General features: G+C 45.4%; 2 protein-coding genes across 4 annotated transcripts; one reads left to right on the forward strand and one right to left on the reverse strand.

Moving 5' to 3' along the window:
• The first annotated feature begins 6 nt into the window (after positions 1–6).
• On the forward strand, positions 7–12,541 carry LOC101161214 (metal transporter CNNM1). Of its 3 annotated transcripts, XR_002290994.3 has the most exons (11): positions 7–1,578; positions 4,821–4,964; positions 5,043–5,183; positions 5,268–5,437; positions 5,534–5,624; positions 6,074–6,219; positions 6,703–6,970; positions 7,940–8,044; positions 9,137–9,241; positions 9,939–10,096; positions 10,786–11,234. XR_002290994.3 is itself a non-coding variant. In XM_011489150.4 (10 exons), exons 1-10 carry the CDS (start codon positions 141–143, stop codon positions 10,863–10,865), a joined length of 2,688 nt encoding a protein of 895 aa, XP_011487452.3. In that variant the 5' UTR covers positions 7–140; the 3' UTR covers positions 10,866–12,541. The 3 variants fall into 3 exon arrangements, 2 of the variants coding, with proteins under 2 accessions (XP_011487452.3, XP_078804688.1); XM_011489150.4 differs by lacking the exon at positions 9,939–10,096 and having other exon boundaries at positions 10,786–12,541; XM_078948562.1 differs by having other exon boundaries at positions 9,939–11,234.
• Positions 12,542–14,251: 1,710 nt separating this feature from the next.
• On the reverse strand, positions 14,252–21,677 carry LOC101156301 (aspartate aminotransferase, cytoplasmic-like). Its single transcript, XM_004065474.5, has 9 exons — positions 21,381–21,677; positions 19,484–19,665; positions 19,271–19,394; positions 19,088–19,200; positions 17,706–17,810; positions 17,439–17,589; positions 17,194–17,359; positions 16,944–17,086; positions 14,252–15,851 (listed from the first exon to the last, which is right to left on the reverse strand). Exons 1-9 carry the CDS (start codon positions 21,487–21,489, stop codon positions 15,712–15,714), a joined length of 1,233 nt encoding a protein of 410 aa, XP_004065522.1. The 5' UTR covers positions 21,490–21,677; the 3' UTR covers positions 14,252–15,711.
• Between the last annotated feature and the right edge of the window lie 1,335 nt (positions 21,678–23,012).

A 23,012-nucleotide genomic window follows, 5' to 3' on the forward strand; every position in this document is an offset into this window, starting at 1 on the left:
CACCACCCCTGCCCCACCCACCCGGATCCGCACACTCTCACTCATCCCGATGCACCCGCCGTCGCCCACATGGACCGGAACCAGGCAGCGTCACGTGACACGGGTTCCCCGGAGTGAGAGAGAGCCTCTCACAGCGCATCATGGCTGCGGAGGATGCAGCCGCTCGGTACCGGCCCGGCGCGTTTCGCATCGGCGCTGCGCCCCCCGCGCGCCGCCTGCTGCTGCTCTGCGTCTGCGCCTGCTGGCTGCTTCCCGCCCCGGCACTCTGCCTGCTCGGCTTTCGGCCGGAGGAGACCGGGGCGGAGCTGTCCGTGGAGGACGGGGTGCTGAAAGCCACCGAGGGGAGCCGCTTCATGCTGCGGGTGTACTACTCCACCTCCCCGCAGAGGCTCAACCGCAGCGCGGGGTCCCGCGCCAACAACGCCGCGCCCTGGATCGCCTTCATCGAGGAGCCGAGTCCCGGGAGGGAGGGACAGGTCCACCCCAAGCGGAACATGTGCACGGACAAGAACGCCAGGACGTCCGACATCGAGGTTCTGGGTTCCTTCAAGTCCTCTTCCAGCCAGAACTCGGTTCTGGTCGAGCTGATGGCCAAAGAGCTGCGGAGGGGGGAGAAGGTCAAGTTCTACTCCATGTGCGCCTTCGACGGATCCAAGTGGGAACACTACCGGACCCGGGACTTCTGGGTGGCGGTATCGGAGCGCTCCGCCGTCCCGGAGCTCTGGCTGCAGGTTGTGGTCTCGGTTCTTCTGCTCGGACTGTCGGCTCTGTTCAGCGGGCTCAACCTAAGCCTCCTGGCTCTGGACCCGGTGGAGCTGCAGGTCCTCCAGAACAGCGGCACCGACACGGAGCAGAACCATGCGCGCAAGATCGAGTCCGTGCGTCGGCACGGGAACTACGTCCTGTGCACGCTGCTGCTGGGCACCGCCATCATCAACGCCTCGCTGGCCGTGTGGATGTGTCAGATCCTCGGCATGACGTGGATCTCCACGCTCATCTGCGCCTCCGGCATCTTCTTCATCGGTGAGATCCTTCCGCACTCCGTGGCCTCGCGCCACGGTTTGGCCATCGCGTCCAAAACCATCTGGGTGACGCGGCTGCTGATGGTGCTCTCCTTCCCCATCTCCTACCCCATCAGCAAACTTCTGGACCTCATCCTCAACCAGGAGATCTCCAACTTTTACACCAGAGAGAAGCTCCTGGAGATGCTGCGCGTCTCGGACCCGTACCACGACCTGGTCAAGGAGGAGCTGAACATCATCCAGGGCGCGCTGGAGCTGCGCACCAAGACCGTGGAGGACGTCCTGACGCCCCTCACGGACTGCTTCATGCTGGCCTCGGACGAGGTCCTGGACTTCAATACCATGTCCGACATCATGCAGAGCGGCTACACGCGCATCCCAGTCTACGAGAACGAGCGCTCCAACATCGTGGACATCCTGTTCGTCAAGGACCTGGCCTTCGTGGACCCGGACGACTGCACGCCGCTCAAGACCATCACGCAGTTCTACAGGCACCCGCTGCACTGCGTGTTCAACGACACCAAGCTGGACGCCATGCTGGAGGAGTTCAAGAAAGGTGAGAGGCCTCTGCGCACGCGCCACCTGGACCCCTCTGCCTTTAGGAGGTGGATGAGGATGATCTGCACTAAAAACAACTATCATTTCTGGCTTCTACTGCTAGTCATTCGGGTTAAAACACGGGGTTCTGTTTGGTTCTGCACAGAGAAGCAGACACATCGGTTGTCATGGAAACCCGTGGGGGAACACTAATTCCATCCATTTATTGTTCAGAAAAACATCAACATTCGGACATCCTTCATGAGCCTGAATCAGTTTTTAAGGAGCTCAAATTTGACCTAAAAGTGTTTTTTTTTCCTCCTGGAGGGGGCTGAGAAAATACCAAGTCATTGGGAATCTGTCCTCACTCCCCCCCCCCCCCCCCCCCCCCCGGAAAGGTCCCAGGATCCTGCAAACCTGCAGATGCAGAGGCTTGTGAAGGCTGCAGAGGCACTGCAGCACCATGCAGTCAGATCAGTGTGGCTGAGAGGGGGTGGGGTGGAAATCCTCCAATCAAAGAGCTTTCTGACACCCCCCCCCCTCTCCCCCCATCCCATAATGCTCAGGGACAACACAGACTCAGCACTTTGTGTTTTAGCTGCTAGGCTTGTGGCTGGGACAGGAAGCAGAAAAGGACACCTTGAGAAAGTCTTCCATCTTTCTCGGTGTATTATTATGGGATGCTTACATTCGGGGGGGGGGCTCTAAAATAATCAGACGGGATGATTTTCCAGATCTGTTCCTCGGTGGGAAGCATATTTCTGAACCTAAACATGCCTGAGGTGAACTTTCTCTTCAGTGGTTTTCCTCCCTCTGTGCTGCTGCTGCTCTTCTCTGCAGCGTTTCCTCCTCCTTTGCATCCCGCAGCAGCAGCAGTTGATGCTGACACATCAGAGATCCCACCCCCATCACTTCACACAAACACAAACCAACATCTTCTGCAAAGCTGGGGGGTTTGGAGCTGACCTTAAGCTCCTGCAGTTTAGACTGAAGTCAGGCGGTCAGGCGGTGTCCTAATGAAATGTTCCTGTTCTCGGTCTGAATGGGCTCCATCTCTCCATCGTTCTCTCTCCCGCCCTCAACAGACAATCTAAAATTCCAGATGCTGCATTTCCTGTTTTTGTTCAACATCTGTTCTCCTGCCAGGTTTTTGTTTTCCTTTTCTTCTGGGATTTGTTTGATTGTTGTGAAACCTGAAAAAGCCGAACCGGTATGTGTGTTTGTGGTCAAGTTAACCGATGACCCTGCAGGAGCTCAGGCGTTCGCTCAAAGCAGGAGATCAGCAAACATCAGGGAGGAGAAGCTGCTGCTGCTGCTGAGCGGAGACCTTCACAAGTTTTTTTCCAAACTGTTTTAGTTCCACAGACGTTCAGCTGATGGCAGATCTAAGGCATGGTGGTGGATGGTTCATGATTGGTTCCAGTACCATTAAGTTAAGCTAAGGTTAGTCACGTTTCTGAAGGTTATTTAGAATAATTCTTCAGTCTTGGAGCTTTTCCTGCATTTTCATAAACAGGTTTATGTTTACAGTTGGTGTCGATGAGGCGCTTTCCTTTACCAATGCTTGGATGGATGAGTGGATGGATGGATGGACAAACAAACAAACTAATGAGTTTCTGGTTTGGTTCATTTGTTGCTGTTCTCGGCAGAGCGCACTCTTAACTTTCAGAAACCTATGGTAGACCGTTGCACCACAGTCAGGGATTTGAACCCTCTTAGGTTCTTGGGTCGTGATCCTCATCAACAGTCATTCTTAATTCTGCTTCCGTCTTCAAACAGAAGAGTTTTCTCCGTTCTGTTGCTTTTTCACTGAGAACCTGTGGTTCCTCTGATGTTTTGGACTGAATGGAGCCTCATGACCTGCTGACAATCAATCGTTTCCTTTGAAGCTTTCCTCTTGAGGCTGAAGGGAAACGTGGAGAATCCTCAGTGAGCTTCCAGGCTGCAGCGTTTGCTCATCGGACCCACTTTGGCCCAAGCAGCGCCGCCAGAACGGCGTGCGTCTGTGAGGATTCTGGTCTGTGAGGTGGAATTTGGCAGGAAAGGAAGCACAGACGATAAATCTTTGGGTGCCACTGGGTTGGTTTCTGCTTTTCCTCACAGACATTGTTCCAGAGCGATCTGCTAGATGTCATCTCCAGAAAAACCTCTAGATTCAGGTTTCAAGAAACTTTGATCTCTGAGGTTCCACGCAGGAGAATCTCTGCTCCTCAGACCTCCATTCAGGGGATGGACTGTGGTTTCTTCAGCTGCAGCTTCTCCTCCTGCTCGCTGTGAGGAGCGGCAGCAGGACTCAAATCAAAGCCTAAAAATATGAAATCCATGAATCTTTGATAAGAAACGTTTCCATTCTGCCGGATAAAAGCTGCTTTTTCCTTCCAGGTCTCATGACTGCAGGGGAGGATGTTGAAGAGAGAAACTCAAAATAAGCTAAAACGCTAGGAGGGACAAAGAAAAACACCTAATTAAAACATTTCTAATGTGGTTTAGTCCATCTGTGTTTCTGTCAGACTGAACGAGGCCAGGAGCCAGAAAATGACTGAACTGAAACAGGAAGAACTGGGAAGACATCAGGTGATCATCAGGTACGAACACAACCAGAAAATGGAGAAGACGCAGAAAGAAAGAGGAGCAAACCAAGGATGCAAAGAAGAAAACAGTCCTGAAAGTCATCAGAAACTCGGTTCAGCCTGTCAGGAATCACTGGGCTGAACTAATTATATAACTGATTAGAGGATTTAGGAATAAAATTAAAACGGTTTGGAGGAGTTTCTGCATGAAGAGGAAGAGTCTGACGTTTAGTTTCTAAGAACAGGAAACTCTTTGAGGAGTCTTTGAAAGCAGTAGATGGGAGCAAACACAAACCGCCTCTCAGGTTTGGATCCGTTAATCTGATCATTTCTGAGCATAATCTGAGATTTAAAAACAAACAAACAGACGTTCCTCATTTCCCGTCTTTCATTCGTCTTCTAAACCCGTTTTTGTCCCACTCGAGGTCACAGCCAAGGCGGGGGGGACATCCTGGACCGGTCGCCACTCTGTCCCAGCACTTCCTGTCTGCTTTCTTCAAACACAGGAAGTTGTGTGTGAAACTCCGCCCACTTTCCACCCCATCAAAACTAAAGTTGATTTACCTTGATTTCAGCTCGTTTTTTGTTCAGCTCTGCTTAGTGATGACTGTCTTCTGACCACCTGTCCATCACGGTTAGCTCACCTGTGCCCCTCCCCCTCCCATAGTGAAAATGCTGTTACTGCTTGCAGGTAAATCCCACCTGGCCATCGTGCAGCGGGTGAACAACGAGGGGGAGGGCGACCCGTTCTACGAGGTGTTGGGCATCATCACTCTGGAGGACGTTATCGAGGAGATCATCAAATCTGAGATCCTGGATGAGACGGACCTTTACAGTAGGAGACTCCACCCAAAGACGTTCATGAGGAACCAACGTCTGAAATGTTTCATCGTATTTTTTCCCTGTTTATCAGCTGATAATCGAACAAAACGGCGAGTTTCTCACCACGAGCGGAAGCAGCAAGACTTTTCCATCTTCAAACTGTCAGAAAATGAGATGAAGGTGAAGATTTCTCCTCAGCTCCTCCTGGCGACGCACCGGTTCCTCTCCACAGGTACCAGCTTCTCCCTTTCAGGTCCCCGATGGCGAGACACGGAGAAAGATCCGAATCTTCTTTCCGTCTTTTTCCTCCACCCAGAGGTGGAGCCCTTCAAACCCGCCCACATCTCTGAGAAGATCCTGCTGCGGCTAATCAAACACCCCAGTGTGGTCCAGGAGCTGAAGTTTGACGAGAAGAACAAACGAGCGCCGCAGCACTTTTTGTTCCAACGCAACAAACCGGTGGACTACTTCACCCTGGTACTGCAGGTAACAGCCGGGCTTCCGCTCCTCAGCAGATCACGATGTTCACATGACTTCAGGAGACGGATGGAAGCTGGTCAACCTTCTCTCGGTGTCCCTCAGGGTCGGGTGGAGGTGGAGTTTGGAAAGGAGGCGTTGAAGTTTGAGAATGGAGCTTTCTCTTACTTTGGAGTTCCTGTTCTCATGCCTTCAGGTACGGATGAGGACGCCTTTAGCCTGAACTGCTTTCTCTTTAGACCTTCTTCAAAATGCTGCTTGAAGTTGAAATTAATGTTAATCTCTTCAGAACAGACGGAAAGTCTTGAAACCTTTTTTAGTTTTTTCTCAAAGAAACATCAAATCTGCAAACATCAAAGAACTTCAGTCCTTTTAATCCACTTTTTGGTCCTTTGGAATTTGTGGTTTCTCTTCAGCTTGGATGACGTTCTTCGTCTGCTGCAGAAACCAGAAGGTTTCCTCGTTTCCATTTGAGCTTGTTTATCATTAAGTGGATAAAATGACAAATTGTGTGTTCTATAAAGACATGCAGAAAGTGTCACTTCCAAGTGAGTTTAATGAAGACTTTCGGCCGCCAGATGATCAACCTCCAGGTCCAGGAGACCCAGAGAGACTTCCCCTGTAATGTAATGCTTTCCTCTGCAGTGAACTGGTCCCCCTCCCGCAGCAGTGGTCTGGACCGCTCTGAGTCCATGCTGCATGGAGGAAGTATGGGTCAGCTGAACGGGGGGGTCAACGTCTACCTGCCAGACTACTCCGTCAGACAGCTGACACACCTGCAGATCATCAAGGTTCCGTCTCTTGAATCTGCTTTGACTCTTTTCTGTCCATCTGGCGTTTGATATCCTAAGTTTGAGGAGGAGGTCATCCGTCTGGAAGCTGAAGCCTTTGGTCTGTTTCCCGGTAGACTTTCTGGTTGGATCAATTTTAAAGAGCTTTTAAAAAGATGTTCAGTAGAATCGGCTTCAGCTCGTTTTCTGGACCAAAGTGTATCTAGAAAGATCAAAGAGTTTTCAAATGGCTCAGAAAAAAACCCACCAAGCTGCAAAAATACAGAGTCCCAGAACAGGAAGAGGAGTTTTCCTTAGAAAAAGACAGGAGGATGACTTCTGCTTCTTTTGACTGAAGTCCTCATTACTTTCTTTTTAACTTAAAGGGTGAAGAGACTCGATAAGATTTAAAATAAAACAAGTTAAAGTTAAAACCATTTGAGGGATCATTTTTAAACCTTTACTGTGTACAAATTCCCAGAATGCTTTGCTCCTGTGCGGCAGATCACCCGAAGCCACTACCAGAACGCCCTGACAGCCACCAGGATGGACACCTCTCCACAAACGCCCGATGCAGACGCCCGCCTGGCCGAAGACGGCGCCCTGGAGCCTCCGGCCACAGACCGCGCCGCCACGCTCATGCCCCCCGGGCACGCCACCCTCATGCCCCCGCCTAGGGACCACTGCAGGCCCAGCTCAGCACGGACCAGAGGACAGCAGTCTAGCGTCCCACACAGCATGTCCTTCCTTAACGAGAAGAACCGCATTGTCCGTGAGTAAAACCCATCAGAATAAAAAATGATGGTGAGAAGAATGAGGAAGAGGAGCAGCTTCATCACTGCAGGCTTACACCCAACAGGTCACAAACTCGAAGTTTAGCTTGTAAATATTTATGAGGAGGAGGAAAGTCAGGAGACAGGAGGAAGACCAAAGCAGCAGAAGCTTCTTCATCATTTTCTGAAATGTAATTTTTACAGACGGAAGACGTGGGAACGTTTGGCTAAGAACATAGAGAACATTGGTTTCACACCTTATTTAGATACTGGAAGAAATGAAGAGCTCGGACAAAAATTCTGCTCAGCTGGGAATATTAGATTTGATTGCACGAAAAGTGAAAGCTGAGAGTTGGAAGCAGAAATAGCAGATCCTTTAAGCTGCAGAAACTGAGCTGGAGGTGGAACAAAGCAAAGATGAAAGACTTTTTTAACCGAACATCAAAAGATGCAATAAAAATACCGCAATTAGTGACACTTATATAAAAAAAAAACTTTCTGTTGTTTCAAAAACAGTAATAATATCTGTGCAGACAATGCTTCAGCTGACACTCAAGATAAATGATCTGTTCCCTCATAAACTGAAAAGTTTATCAGTACAAATGCTAGACTGTCTGACAGGTTCTGACAGCAGATCCCAGAACCCAAAAAAAACCTCAGGAAGGAATGATGAGACACTTTTCATCATCATTTCAGATCCTTTTCTCAAATTAAACATCCTAAGAACACAGAGACACTTTGTGTGACGAGTTCAGAAGATACCAAGTATAGAAAACGGGGAATCCCTTCCTGTGAAGTGAGGTCAGCTTCTCTGTACTGGATCTTTGTGGATCCACTGTTGGACTTTGAAATTCAGTCTCAGGTTTTTCATGCTGCAGCTTCAAACTGTTTCACGTAAGTTGAACTAGATTGGTTTCTAAAAACCCAGTCAATGCAACATGCTTGCTGTTGTTGTGTGTTTGATGCAGGAAGTAAATCTGACGGACAGAAGAGTCTGAGTGATTCAGTGTTTCTCAGGATGGATGAGATCCCCTACATCCGAGAGGACAGATGTGAGGCTGACCCACATGCAGGTTTGGCGACTTCACCTCCATGAAAACCCAGTAAAACACAGAGGGACACGGGCAGACCGCCTGTCTCCACCTGTAAGGGCAGCTGAGACTAAGACTTCAACAAGTGAACCCTTTTCAGAGGAAAGACCTGAAGCCAATCAATGCTACATACAACACGTGTTCAAGAACACGCTTAACATTCTTGAACACGCTTTTAGCATATATAAGACTTGGTGTCGTAGAATTCCAGCCAGACACAACCATTCATTTCTCTTTCGTGATCAATTTTAAAACGGCCGGGACTTTGGGGAATTCAAAGTGGCAAAGTCCCTGACGGGTCAAAGTTCACCGGGTTTAACTTTCAACACACCTTCAACGGCCATGCAAACGTAGAAACCTGCGCAGTGATTGATCGGATTTGAAACGCAGAAGTGCGAGACGTGCAAAAATGTGTTTACGTAGACTTTTTATTGGAAGTGGTCGCTTGACTGAGCGTTGCTGAGGGCGGTGTGAACGTACTTTAAGGCTTAAACAAGCAAAGCCGGAACCTTTTACAAACCCATGATCTAAATCCTAAAATAACTTTTTAAAATTTGAAGCAGAATGAAATGATGTTACGTTGAGTGACAGCAGGGAAAGGGGAGTTCCTTAGAAGTTCGGTCAGAACCATGAACATGTGAAGGTCTTTAGAGGAACTCCAAGCCGTTCACGAAAGCTTGAAATGCCTCAGATTCAGACGAGAAAGAAAATGTTTAAATACAAATTAGAGATTATATTTCCTTTGTTTCGAAAACAAACTTTTTTTTTAAAGAATTATTCTGCCTCACTTTGCTTTTGTTTAAAAACTTTGCTGGAATAGTTTTAGAAAGTTTTTTTACTTCTTCTGTAGTTTGTGCAAAAGAAAAACTTTTATTGTCTAAAACCGTATTTTTGCATCAGGTTCATTCAGAGCAAAACATGTTTAAGTCATGAGATCAGATAAAGTGAAACTAAGCAGCCAGACTCTCCAATGCTGCAGTGGGTTCACAAACTTGGCCCAGAGTCACACAGAGTCTAAATCGGTTCTTCCAACAGGAACCTGAGCGTCTTTTGTTCTCTCTGCCTTTCTCTCAGACATGGCCTCTGTTCCCATGGAGACGGACACGTCGCCTTTCATCAGCAGCCTGTCGCTGAGTAGCTCAGAGGACACACTGGGCAAGAAACTGCTGCTCAAACTCAGTCAGTCTCTGTAACACACACGCACATACAGACATGAACACACAAAAACACACACACGTGTTTGGTGTGTGTGTTTTGATTTGCATATTTCAGCTACTTGTTGTAACTCTTTGTAATTCCAGCAACTTGAAAACCAAATTTTACCCTCAAAAAACAATATGTAGTGAATACCTTATATAAGACCACAAACACACACACACACACCAATGCACACACATACACACAACATTAAAAAACCTCTTAACCTCTAAAAACAATAAAATGTGGAAAATCTGTGGAATGTCCTCAAAAATGCTGCCTGTGAGAAGGGGGCCCACATTTACACAAAAACAAACACACAGACACACACTTACAGAAGCTCTGTGTGAAATTGTAATCTTCAAAAAACAAGTTTAATTCCAAAAAGTAACCACAAACATCAGTTTCATGTTACCCTGAATATTCATTTTGTTTTTCACACAAATTTAAAAAGTCTTCACTAATGGACTGGGAGTAACAAGTCCCCACAAGACCATAAAAACAGGCACAAAAATGGTCCACCTATTCATCTATTCTTTGTCTCTCTTTGATTCACACCAACCTCTGAGCTGCACAAAAACACATATACGCACGCACACACTCACACACTCACTCACCCACACACACACACACACACATTCTGCTGCTTTGAACTTGCCTGCTTTATATTCTTTTGCAGTTCCTCACAGCGTCCACAGCAGATCTCTGGGTTTGATTCCTGAACATTTTATCAAAATCTTCAGCTTTTAAAAACACAACAAGCTTCACAGTCGTGTGAGAAACAGAAACCGTCTTCTGTCTTCTCCTAACTGAACATCACATCCACATTTACCAGCAGTGAGTGAAAAAATTAAAGAAACTTTCTTGCATTTATGTAACTATGACTATGATGTGTGTAAAGCCAAGTACTGTATTAAAAAACAAGCTTTTACTAAAAAAAAGATGTTAATAAAATAAAAGATGATCCCAAAAGTCAAAGTGTTAAGATAAACGCTAAATTCAACAGTAAATATTTTAAGCAAATTCCAAACAGAAAATCCTTTCATTCTCATTTTGGATTACATCACTTTTCTTCCAGAAGCTTCTGACTCTAATATTTACACGTCGATTAAAACCTGTTTGAACTTTTTTGCTCCATTTGTCGCCTCACGCGCTCTGACTGCGCTGCTTTTATTTAACCAGGATATTCCCATTGAAATGAAAAACCTCTGCAGAGAAATCCTGACCAAGAGGAAGCCACATTTAGCTTAAAACTTTAGGATGATAAAAACATTACAACATGAAGAAAAATTAAAATACAGAAACATGACAGTGAATTATGACAATAGTAGACTTAGTTACAGTATTTAGTGGAGTTCTCTGTTTCTTTGAGTTTTGATGGTCGTTTGTATTTTTAGATCTGTTTCAGCTTTCTCTTTGATATTCATGTAAATTCAGCGATAAAGGTGATAAATGTTGGCTTGATTTTGTGTCCAAAAGCAAAGTTTTAAAACTCTGTTTTATTGTGATTTTGTCGATTTCTCCAGGTCATAAGAAGAGGAAAAAATCCCACGATGGGGAAAAGACTCCAGAGGACATTTCAGAGCAGCCGCTGGTGAAAACCTAGCAGAGCGTGAGCGGCTGACCTCATCGTCTGATGGCTCTTTAAGCCTTTTGTAAAGAGGATGCTGCTGAACGGCAGCTATCAGAGTTTTATCTGAAAACATGCTCTGCACGCCTGCACTGTTCAGACTCTTTACCAGGATTAAGCTGCACATGTGGGGGGAGGACAGGTGCATTAGAGCGCAGCTTCCCGTCTTTACTCTCCTGGATTTGTTTCTGCTGATGCTCACATATAAAGGGAATGACTGTAAATGTGAAATGTTTGCATCTGAAATCGTAGTTTTTCTACTTAATTCACGTGTCGTCACTGAAGGGGTTGTTTCCAGGGAAGACCAAAGATGTTTTGTTTATTCGTCCCCAAAAAGAACAGAAAGGAATGTCAGAAAAAAGACTTGCTTTGAGGCTTTTAGTTTGAAAGGGTTTGGAAAATCTGCTCCACATTGCAGACAATCTTTCAGGTTGTAATTGGTGGACACATTTAGACAGTTTGGAATGTAAGCTGAATTTGTCTAAAACTATGTCTGTTCACAACATAATATGGGGGGGGGGGGGGGGGGGGCAGTGGAGGATCCTCTGGGGGGGGCATTCCAGACTTTATAACTAAGACGTTTGCAGCACTTTACATTGAAGGCCTGCCACACCTGAAAAAGGAAAATGGCCCCTTCTGCATGCGGGATCACGCCAATACCCACAATGCATTGGTCCACTATTCCAACAGTTTAACGATGATTTTCTTCCGGAAGAGCTGCAATGACCTTTACTTGATGAAAAGTAAAGTCTAAAAATAATTTTATTGGGAATTTTCTGTTGAAGGAAATTTCCAACTTTTCTACAACTAGAAAAATGGGTAAAATTCTGATTTTCCCAATAAAATGTTTAAAGAAAGAATTTTGATGTAAAGTCGGTGGATTTACTTCCCCACAAACAAAATCACTTAAAATAAAAAAAATTAAAATCGCTTTTTTTTGCTGCAGTTTGTTTCTATTTACCCCAAATGGCCAAAAAAGAAAAAAAAAGTATTATTAGAGCCACCATAAAAGAAAATGACGCTGAACTGTGTGAACATTAAAGGAAACGGGTGACATCCGAGTGTTTTTGTTGAATTATTTTAAAAGCTAAATGTAGCATTTAAAAAAAAAGTATAACTTTCTCCTTGCGAAATGGCAATAGTTTATTTTAAAAAAAATGTATGTCTTTATTTTCATAAAATAAAAATACAAATATTTTTTATACTATTGCAACTTTATTCACATTAAATTTAGAAATTTCTCATAATTTTACTTTATCTTCATAAAAATGTAGATTTCTTCCTAATAGTTTAGGACTTTTTAGGACATTTTTTAAATATATTTTTCTTCTTTTATGGTGGCTCTAATACTCCATTAAGCGCTATAAATGCAATATTAAAAACAGATAACATAGTGCTGAAGCTTTCTGAACATGACAGTGACTTGAATGTGTTTGGTAACAGCTACTAACCTTTTAAATTGTGCATGATTTTTTTATTTTTTTTCTGAAATCTGAATTTGTACTTGAGTTTAAATATTTTATTTGCTTCAGAAATGAAAACTAATGTGTCCAGTTTTATCATCTCAGTATCTTGTTTCAGATTTCTTTGTTCCATGTTTCCTGATCTTTTTTTATATTAATTTATTATTAATTAAATAATTTGTGACTTCAGATCCAGAGTTTGTTTGAATGAATTGGAAAAACCAGCTTTTGTACATCTCTGCAGTCAGAGTGCATATCAGGAAGTGAGTCTAGCATCTCCTGGAACGATCAGGCAGCGTCTGCGTCTGCGCAGATCCAGTCTTCGACATCATTTCCTGCACTGAAAAACATTTTTAGCAGTTTAATGTCTCTACAAAATAAGAGTCCAGAAGAGTGTTTTTTTTAAGACAATCATGAAAACACAGGAGAGAAGCATGGATGCTTCAGCTCTCTGGACAGTATTGATTCATGACGGGGGGGGGGGGGGGGGGGGGTCCTACTCATCTCACTGATGCAAGTCGGAAAAGGCGGAGCATCCTTCCTGGGTGCAATAACCTGCTGAGTCACTTTGCTGCATTGGAGCATCAGCCGCAGCCAATCCTTTGAGGTTAGAGCCACAGAACACGCCGTTGTCCTGAACGCCGTCTGAGCTCATCCATGGAGGCAGGACGCCACGTCTGCAGCTCGGCAGGATTCATGTCCTGTTTGCTTCTGCAGCACAAAAACCTCTGGGTCCTTCAGAAAGGTTTTAGAAACGTGTAAACAATGTGAATTCATTTTACATCAAAATATATAAACAAATAAAAAACTCCACAAAGAAAAAGAGTTATAGTCATAAAACTGTTATTTCCTCTAAACGCCAGTATGAAGAATCACTTTTAACACACTTTTCATTATTTAAACCTCTTCTTTTTCTTTGCGTTGTCAAAATAACACATTTTAAGGTTTTATTTTACGTTTTTGAAAAATCTGGTTTCGACTTTTAACATTTCAGGATTTTGTATTTATAAACTTAACTCACCAGAGTTTATTAAATTCATTCAGAGCTGCTAACATTGTTCTTTTTAGTTTAGATTATCTATGAAAACATTTTACTTCATGGAAAAGTGTTTTCTCATAAAAATATAACTAATCTTTCCATTTTTATCTACAACAAATGTAATCAAGCACTTATCAATTAGTTGCCAACCCCACATTACTACACTTCCCCTGCCATGTTTGGCGGTTACTACAGTGTTCTTTTCCTAAAATGCCAACATCATTTTACCATCTGCAGTACTATGGCATAGAATTGTGTTACATAATAGTAGAAAAATAATAAGAGTGGAACTAAAGTTTAATATTGTTTCTTAAAGTCCTGCTTTATTGTTGCACACCTTAATCTGCCTCGCCTTAAACTTATAAACACTTTTAGCAGCACTCTAACATGCTAACACAATGCAAATGTTAGCACCATGTTAGCTTAATACTTATGGTAGCTTCATGTTAGCATTAAGCTACATGTTAACAATGTTAGCAACAACTATATGCTAACAGTTAACATGTAACTTCATGCTAGCACAATGCTAATATGTTGGCATTATCATTGTAGCGCAGTGCGAGATCTTGCTAACATCTTTTATCTTTAACTTTTATGTTTCCAAGACTAATGTGATGTTTGGTTATTTAGACTGGTTACCAATAGCTCTGATCCAAGTTTGTTCTCTTTGTCATTTTATTCAAAGAAACTCGTTCTTTCCTGTCAATGGTTTTGCCTTCATTCAGGAAATCCAGTGATATAAATATTCATTAGACGACATGTGACAAATATGCAACAGAATTTAGAAAAATGTCCGCGATTGTGACGTTAAAAACTTGATTCTGTGAGGGGCTCAGGAATAAAAAGCTGAACCAAAGTCGTCTGATGTGGTTGATAATTTATTAGGGCACAAACAAACAGCAGTACTTCATTGCAGTGGGCGGGTCCAGGTTCTGACGCCTGACCGACCCACTTTGCACTGAGTGGAACACAAGGACACTGCAGGCGGGGAGGAACCACGGAACAGGAAGAAGTTTGTTCAGTGATGGCACAACAATGGAGGCTGGCAGACTACAGACAGGAGGCAGTTTCTTCAACCATCACACCCTCCAGTCCTTCACTTCAACACAAACGTGCTTTTGACCTGGAACGATGATTTACCTCTATAAGGTCTTCATCTTCTGTTGAGTTTACAGATTGTGTTTGATCTAAATACCGTTTGTTTTTGCTTTTCTACATAGAAGCAGACATTTTTCTGTCAGACTAGTTACCTTAGTGACAGTTTATTAAACTGAAGGTCTGTTTAGGTCACATAGTCTGAGATTAGTTAGATTTGAAATCCCCAAATGTTAATCCCAGGTTCACCTGCGCCTGCAGGTAATTCCGTCTCCACTAGAGGTCAGCAGGAAAACATGAAATATCCTTTCAAGTTTGATCAGGATCAGTTTGATGAGGATCAGGAAGACGTGAACATTCAGCAGGTTTGTGTGGAGTTCACAAGGAAGATGGAGGATGTGTAACAGACTAAGGAGGGAAAAGTTCTGTTCATCACAGACCGTGCCGGTTTCAGAACTGCCCACGTTAAATCACAAAACAACGAAAAGGTCACTTTAACAGATCCAGAAGTCATTCGCTTTGATTGATGACCAATAAAACATTTTAGATAAAAATTAAATTAAAATTGATTAAAAATAGATCAGAACGTTTCATTTACTAAAATAATAATAATATTTTCTCTCTGTTATGATGTTTGCTTTGGCTTTGTTTAACTTTAAGCCTCACTTTACACTCTGGGTTTATGTGCACAAATATAAAGCTGAATTTACTGTTAATGTGGGAAAATAAAGGACACTATGACTGAAACTTGAAGAACTATATTGAGAATCTACACAAACTGTAAATAATGAAACTAAAATCTGTAACTTTTTGAAAAAACTCCAAAGATTGTGGGTAAAAGGATTTTTTTTTTCCTGATTTGTCGGCTAAAGCAGAGTTCAGAACTCGGCAGGAAGTCTCCTGCTCCATTTGATCTGTGCTCTTATTGTGAAGAGATCTTTAAACTCCTGTCCGTCAGCCTGCTGTGCAGCAAAATGTCATCAGTGAGAACGTGGGATCTGAGGAGAACAGGAAATGCAGGTTTCTGCTGACGTCAGCGTGTGGCGCTCCGCTGCCGGAGACGGTTTCTAAAGGACTATTGCACCTCCCTAAAGGATTTTTTCCTTTACATGAAAGCAGAAACATCTGCCCCCCGACTGATTAATCTGCAGTTTAACCAATCAGGAGGCAGAACAGAAAGACAGGAACGGAAAAGGTTCTGCCGCAGACAGGAAGTGCACAGACTTTACTGGACTTTTGTGACGGCCTCGTGAATGGACTGAGCGATGTAGTCGATGTTCTTGGTGGTCAGGCCGCACATGTTGATGCGCCCGCTGGCCATCAGGTAGACGTGCTTCTCTTTGATCAGGTACTCCACCTGTTTGGCTGCAAGACGAAGACAAAGCAGAGATCAGGATGATGTGTGAAGTCCAGGTTCCATCTTCGGCGGAAGCAGAACGGACGCCAGGCAGCAGAACGAACGCCGCGCTGCAGAACGGACGCCGCGCTGCAGAACGGACGCCGCGCTGCAGAACGGACGCCGCGCTGCAGAACGAACGCCGCGCTGCAGAACGAACGCCGCGCTGCAGAACGGACGCCACGCTGCAGAACGGACGCCACGCTGCAGAACGGACGCAACGCTGCAGAACGGACGCCGCGCTGCAGAACGGACGCCGCGCTGCAGAACGGACGCCACGCTGCAATACGGACGCCGCGCTGCAGAACGAACGCCACGCTGCAGAACGAACGCCGCGCTGCAGAACGAACGCCGCGCTGCAGAACAAACGCCGCGCTGCAGAACGGACGCCGCGCTGCAGAACGGACGCCGCGCTGCAGAACGGACGCCGCGCTGCAGAACGGACGCAACGCTGCAGAACGGACGCCGCGCTGCAGAACGGACGCCGCGCTGCAGAACGGACGCCACGCTGCAGAACGGACGCCGCGCTGCAGAACGGACGCCACGCTGCAGAACGGACGCCACGCTGCAGAACGGACGCCACGCTGCAATACGGACGCCGCGCTGCAGAACGAACGCCACGCTGCAGAACGAACGCCGCGCTGCAGAACGGACGCCGCGCTGCAGAACGGACACCGCGCTGCAGAACGGACGCCACGCTGCAGAAGAACGGACGCCACGCTGCAGAACGGACCCCATGCAGGAGCAAAGACGCCACATGGCTGAACAGCTGCCTTACTATTGAATTTCTTTTTGTTAGATCCCATCACCTTTCTGTGTGTGTGTGTGTGTGTGTGGGGGGGGGGGGGGGGGGGGGGGGGGTCGTCTCTGAGCTTTAAAAGTTTTATTTTTACATAAACCAAAAGCTTCAGTGAAGCAGCTCCGATAGTTCTGAAGAATTCAGCTTAAAGCAGCATCTCTGGTCGTTTCACAGCAGAACAGAAGCTCATGAAATCCTCAGCTCCTCCCTGACGGGCCTTCACAGCCTCACCTGTCACGCTCAGGTGTGGTTTCAGACTTACGGTTCAGGCCGGTGAAGCTGAACATGCCGATCTGCTGAGTGATGTGGTCCCAGGTCCCCGGGGTGCCCAGAGCCTCCAGCTTGCTCCTCAGCTGAGACCTCATCAGCAGCACTCGGTCCGCCATCGTCTTCACGTTTCCCTTCCTGAAGACACGAAGAACCAACAGCTGGAGGTCCAGATGAACACAGACAAACATCTGCACGTTTGGGACGAGCAAGGAGCTCCTTTTGAAAACTGAAGCGGAGCGTACCATTCTGCAAACAGCTCCGGGCTGTTGAGCGTCCTGCTGACCACGCGTGCTCCTTGAGAAGGGGGGTTGGACCAGGTGGTTCTAACGATCTTCTCCATCTGGGACAGGGTGCGCGTCAGGCTCTCGCCGTCTTTGGCAACCACGGTCAGATTCCCCACCCTCTCGTCTGCAGAGAGCGGTGAGCTTAAACCACGGCTGTATTCACAGAGCGGCGTGGACAGAACACAGAGCAGACGGTCACTCACTGTAAAGGCCAAAGTTCTTGGAGAATGACTGAGCGATGAAGAGCTCGAAGCCCTCGGAGACGAAGAAGCGGATGGCCCAGGCGTCCTTGTCCAAGTCTCCAGAAGCAAAACCCTGATAAGCCGAGTCGAAGAAAGCAAACAGCTTCCTCCTCTGGTGAGGAAGAGGAGAACAGCAAAGAAGAAACTGAGAACGTTCTGGTACAAATCTTTCAGAGAACTTCTTGAAAGCAGAAAGAAAAGGTTTACAGGTGGAGAAGAGGGTCTTACCTTCATGATCTCTGCGATGGTCTTCCACTCCTCCTGGGTGGGGTCTGTGCCGGTGGGGTTGTGTGCACAGGCGTGGAGGACGAAGACGGAGTGCTCTGGAGCTTTCTGTAGACGGAGGAAGAGTCAGATCGGAACAATCCTGCAGACGCTGATGAAGGCCTCAGAGGAGCTCTTTCTCGGTCTAGAACCCTTTACTCTCAAACAGCGTTATGATGTGCAACCAAAGCAGAACCAGAACCAGAGATCCACCAGTGAATCACCAAAATTATGGGATGCTTCCATAATTTGCTTCCATCACGCTAAAATTATGCTAGCATAAGGCTCATGTGTTTGAAAAAGGTTAATGTAATGCTAGCATATGTTAGCAAAATGATTACACATTAGCATGCTAAAATAATGTTATTGTGTCAGGGTCGCTCGCAATAACATCATGCTACCATAGTGGTCACATGTTAGCATCATACTAAAATAATACTGGCATAGTGGTAATATGTTAATATCATGCTAAGGTCATTATAGCACACTGCTTATATGTTAGCATTACACTATCATCATGCTAGCATAGTGTTAATATGTTAGCGTCATTCTAATGTAAAGCTAGCACAATGTCAACGTGTTTGTATCGCACTTACATCTTGCTAGCATAATGCCAAAATGTTAACATCATACAAAAATCATGCTAGCACGATGCTAATAGGTTAGCATCATAGTAGAAATATGCTAAAATAGAGTTAATACGTTAAAATTTCAAAATAATGCTTACACAATGTCAACATGTTAGTATCATCATCATGGTAGCTCAATGCTAATATGTTAGGATCATGCTAAAAACATGCCACCCTAGAAACAATCTGTGAGCATCAAGCTAAAATCAACCACCATAATGCTTTACTGTTGGCAAAATGCTAATCTTATGCTAGCATAATTTCTATATTTTAGCATTAAACCAACATTATGCTCATATGTTAGCATCATGCTAACATCTGGTTAACAAAATGCAAATATACTAGCTCGTGAGACCTGGAGGAAACCTTTGACCTCTGTCATTGGAACCAGGGTTACATTGCAAAGTATTGAGGTGAACGTTTTTCTGCTCCATTTTACAAAGAAGTTCTACAAAAGTACAGACAAAAGGTTTTTATGATGAACTTCACAGAGCATAACTGCAGAATTAGTGATATTTTCTTCTCTGTTTGTATTTAATCCACTAGGTTGAAATTGTTTTTCATCAGTTAATAGCAGAGATTCCTGACTGTACTTGAACTCATCACTTTTCTCCTGTTGTCCTTTTATAAATGCCTGTAAAATAAAATGCCACTTCATTCCAGAGTCTCGTTGTTTTTGGTTAAATTGCTGACCCCGACCAACCATCCGCTCCTCACCTCCAGGTCATCCAGGAGCCCCGCGAGGTCCAAACCCCGCTTTGCTGCATCCCAGTAGTGGTACGGACGGATTTCCTTGAAGCCCGCGTCAGTGAACACACCGTTGTGGTTCTCTAGGATGAAAGAAACAGATGATTGACGACTTCCTCCTCAGTGGAACCTGCTGTGGTGCAGCGTGCTCACCCCAGGTGGGTGCAGAGACATAGACAGGTGTTGCCGTGTTGTTGACGCCATTGTACCACCGCCGCAGGAAGTCTGCCCCAATCCTTAAAGCACCGGTGCCGCCAAGACACTGGACCGCTCCGACCTGCGAGGACAGGAATCTGATCAGCGTTGGCGTTCCTCCAACTGAAGCTTGGACCTCCATGGAGGCTCCGCCCTCCAGGCCTTTCTCACCCGGCCTTCCTGGATGGCGGCGTTGTCATCTCCCAGAGCGACCTTTGAGGCGGCAGAGCGGAACTCGGGCAGGCCGAGGATGGGAAGGTACTCGTGGTTCAAGCTGCCGTCCTCAACGATCAGACGCTCCACCTTCTTCACCACGGGCAGAACCCACGGCTGGCAGTCATCGGTACGGTAAGCTGGAGGGGACAGACCGAAAACAAGTGTTCGCTCACTCCGAGAGAAACTGAGTGGAAGCTGATGCTGTTAAAGATAGAACGACAGTCATTTGTGAGTCTCATTATAAACCTTCAGGTAATCAGATTACTCATCTGAAATCTCCACATAAACACTTAAAGAAAGACCTAAAGTCCTCAAAGAGCTAATTAGACCCATTCTTTCATTTATTTCCCACAATTCATAGAGTGTTAGAGTAAAAACCCACTAAAAGCTTAAACTATTTACGCCAGCTGTCAACTGATTAAATATTCAACACGTCAATATTTAATTGTGATTGATCGCGATGTGAAAAAACGCCTGAAAACAACAAATCTGAGCAGAACTTTGGTGATTTAAGGTCCATTTACTGAGCGTCTATATGTCAGTGTTTAAACTCACAGAAGAGAAATTTAAATTGTTTTTCATTTACAGTTTAAAATAAAGTAAATGACAGCTTTCATCATGAAAATGACGTGTACAGAAAGAAGCAGTGATCGTGATTCTCTTTTAATGTACTGTTGTGGAAACAGAAAATGTAAAAACGTCACAAATACGTTTATCAGCAGCCGGAAAATAATTGTTTTTCATCTTAAACCCCGACTTTGTTTTAAGTGTCAGTCATTCTCGCTGAATTGTCTCATTTCTTAGCAAACCGCAGAGATTATAATCCCCTTCAGGATTAGGATTGACCGAGGAGTGAAGAACATTTTTAGAACCCTTGGTGCTCCGTGCTTCTGCAGAGGCATCGAATGTCAGGATCTGAAGGGGAAGGTGACCTTCAAAGGTCACAGGATGGGTCAACGCCAGCATGAACACAGGGCAGAGCGGGAGGACCACGGACTGCAGACACATTGACCAGCTGCTCTGAGTTTGAGAGGCCAACGAGTGTGGGACCGACTGACGGTGGTTCCTGTTCCTGACGGCGGCAGAACTCCAGAAAACCCCACAGGAACGTAGCAGGAGCTCAGCGACAGCCCACGGAATGGGTTTATCCTCAAACGTTCAGGTCCAACTGGTCTAAAGATCAGTTTTGACAACAAACTTTGATGCCTTTTGTAAAACCAACCAGCCGTCCAACCAGAGAACCTCCCGCCAACGGTGGAGGTCATTTCTTCACGTTTCCTTAATGATACGTTTAACAAAACTACAACTACGGCAGGAAGTGTGTGGATTTTACCTGAGTGGACTTTTAACGCTCAGCCTGTACTAGATTCATGGTGTCCAGCATCGACCAGGAGCTGGCAGTTGATGCCGAATCATCTGCTGGTGGTCATAATCCAGATTCTTTCTGAGCCACTGTTTGGTCTAACTGTAGATGTGAACTTTGAGGGGTTCTCCAAATCCATCCCACGTGGAAAACTGACCCCTAAATCCACTGTTGAGAGTTTTCTATCTGTTGTGGTGAAAGACTCCTTTTCCTCTCAGTTACAGACAGCTCTCTCATTTTACGACAGTTGACCTATTTTGGACCAAACTGCAGTAAAGTGAAACATTGTGCTCTACAGACAGAAGGCAGGTTAGCATCACAGTTAGCCTTTAGCTAAGGTCACACCGATGCTAGGTAGCATGAAAACCATAGACGTATATCTGTAAAGTTTGTGATTATAGCGGGCGAATATCACGTGACTGGACGGATCCTCTGAATGAGCGTCCGCGTGCTAGCTTATAGCGTTAGCAAACAGCTAACGCCGCTCACCTCCAACTCCCAGGTTCACCTTCTGTGGGTGGCTGTCCTCCCTGAAGTCAGCGGTCAGCTTGAAGACGGCGACGGGCGGCGCCTGCGGGACCTCACCGAATACGGACATGGCTCAGGTAAGGGCGGAGGAGACCGGGGCAGAGCAGCGGGAGAAGAAGAGCGGGCACGCAAGCCTCCACAGACGGGCAGAGAGAGGCAGAGAGGAGCCGAGTTCACCTTCACTGACGGCGCCGCTGCAGCACCACAGACATGTAACAGGCACCAATGGGAGGGCACGTTGCAGTGACGTCACACTGCCGCAGCCAATCAGATGCCTTGATAGTTATCTGTCCTTTTTACATTTTTAATATTCAATTTGAATTCATGCAACTTTATTTAAATGGGATTTTTCATACACAAAGGTGATTAGAAGTCTTTTATTTATTATATCGTGAATGTTCCTCATCTTAAAATAATATATATGTATATATATATATACAGTCAGGACCATAAATATTTGGACAGAGACACATTCCAATTCAGTTTCTGTACATTACCGCTGAATTTTAAATAAAACATCTCAGATGCCATTGAAGTGCAGACTTTCAGCTTTTATTCCAAGGCTTTAACAAAAAGATTGCATAAAATGTGAAAAACTAAAGCATTTTTAAACACAATCCCTTCATTTCATGGTCTTGTAAGTAACTGGACAAATGAAATCACTGAAAACCAAATGTCATTACTAATATTTGGTTGAAAAGCCTTTGTTGGCTATGACAGCCTGAAGTCTTGAACTCATGGACATCACCAGATGCTGGGTTTTCTCCTTCTGAATGCTCTGCCAGGCCTTTACTGCAGCAGCTTTCAGTTGCTGTTTGTTTGTGGGCCTTTCTGTCTGAAGTTTAGTCTTCAACGAGTGAAATGCTGCTCAATTGGGTTCAGATCAGGTGACTGACTTGGCCATTCAAAAATATCCACTTCTTTGCTTTAATAAACTCCTGAGTTGCTTTGGCTGGATGTTTTGGGTCGTTGTCCATCTGTATTATGAAACGCCGACCAATCAGTTTGGCTGCATTCACCTGGATCTGCGCAGACAGGGCTGCATTCACCTGGATCTGCGCAGACAGTCTGTCTCTGAACACCTCAGAATTCATTGGGCTGCTTCTGTCCTGTGTCACGTCATCAATAAACACTGGTGTCCCAGTGCCACTAGCAGCCATGCAGGCCCAGACCATCACACTGCCTCCACCATGTTTTACTGATGATGTAGTGTGCTTTGGATCAGGAGCTTCTCCACGCCTTCTCCATACTTTTCTCTTGCCATCATTCTGGTAGAGGTTGATTTTGGTTTCATCCGTCAAAAGAATGTTTTTCCAGAACTTTTTGAGATGCTTTTTAGCAAAGTCCAATCTAGCCTTCCTATTCTTGAGGCTTCTGAGTGGCTTGCATCTTGCAGTGTTCCCTCTGGATCTACTTTCATGCAGTCTTCTTTTATGGTAGACTTGGATATTGATACGCCTACCTCCTGGAGAGTGTTGTCCACTTGGTTGGCTGTTGTGAACGGGTTCCTCTTCACCTTGAAATGATTCTGCCATCATCCACCACTGTTGTCTTCCGTGGACGTCCAGGTCTTTTTGCTGAGTTCACCAGAGC

Source organism: Oryzias latipes, chromosome 1, assembly GCF_053564925.1.
Source record: "Oryzias latipes strain Hd-rR chromosome 1, Olatipes_Hd-rR_3.1".
Classification (NCBI taxonomy): domain Eukaryota; kingdom Metazoa; phylum Chordata; class Actinopteri; order Beloniformes; family Adrianichthyidae; genus Oryzias; species Oryzias latipes.

Excerpts from the sequence above, each read along its gene's own strand:
- LOC101161214 (XM_011489150.4), top strand. The coding sequence starts at position 141 with ATGGCTGCGGAGGATGCAGCCGCTCGGTACCGGCCCGGCGCGTTTCGC. Across the intron at positions 5,184-5,267 it reads GCACCGGTTCCTCTCCACAG|AGGTGGAGCCCTTCAAACCC; the intron begins GTACCAGCTTCT and ends TCCTCCACCCAG. Across the intron at positions 5,438-5,533 it reads ACTTCACCCTGGTACTGCAG|GGTCGGGTGGAGGTGGAGTT; the intron begins GTAACAGCCGGG and ends GGTGTCCCTCAG.
- LOC101156301 (XM_004065474.5), bottom strand. The coding sequence starts at position 21,489 with ATGTCCGTATTCGGTGAGGTCCCGCAGGCGCCGCCCGTCGCCGTCTTC. Across the intron at positions 19,395-19,483 it reads CCGCCATCCAGGAAGGCCGG|GTCGGAGCGGTCCAGTGTCT; the intron begins GTGAGAAAGGCC and ends CTGTCCTCGCAG. Across the intron at positions 17,590-17,705 it reads CCATCGCAGAGATCATGAAG|AGGAGGAAGCTGTTTGCTTT; the intron begins GTAAGACCCTCT and ends CTTCCTCACCAG.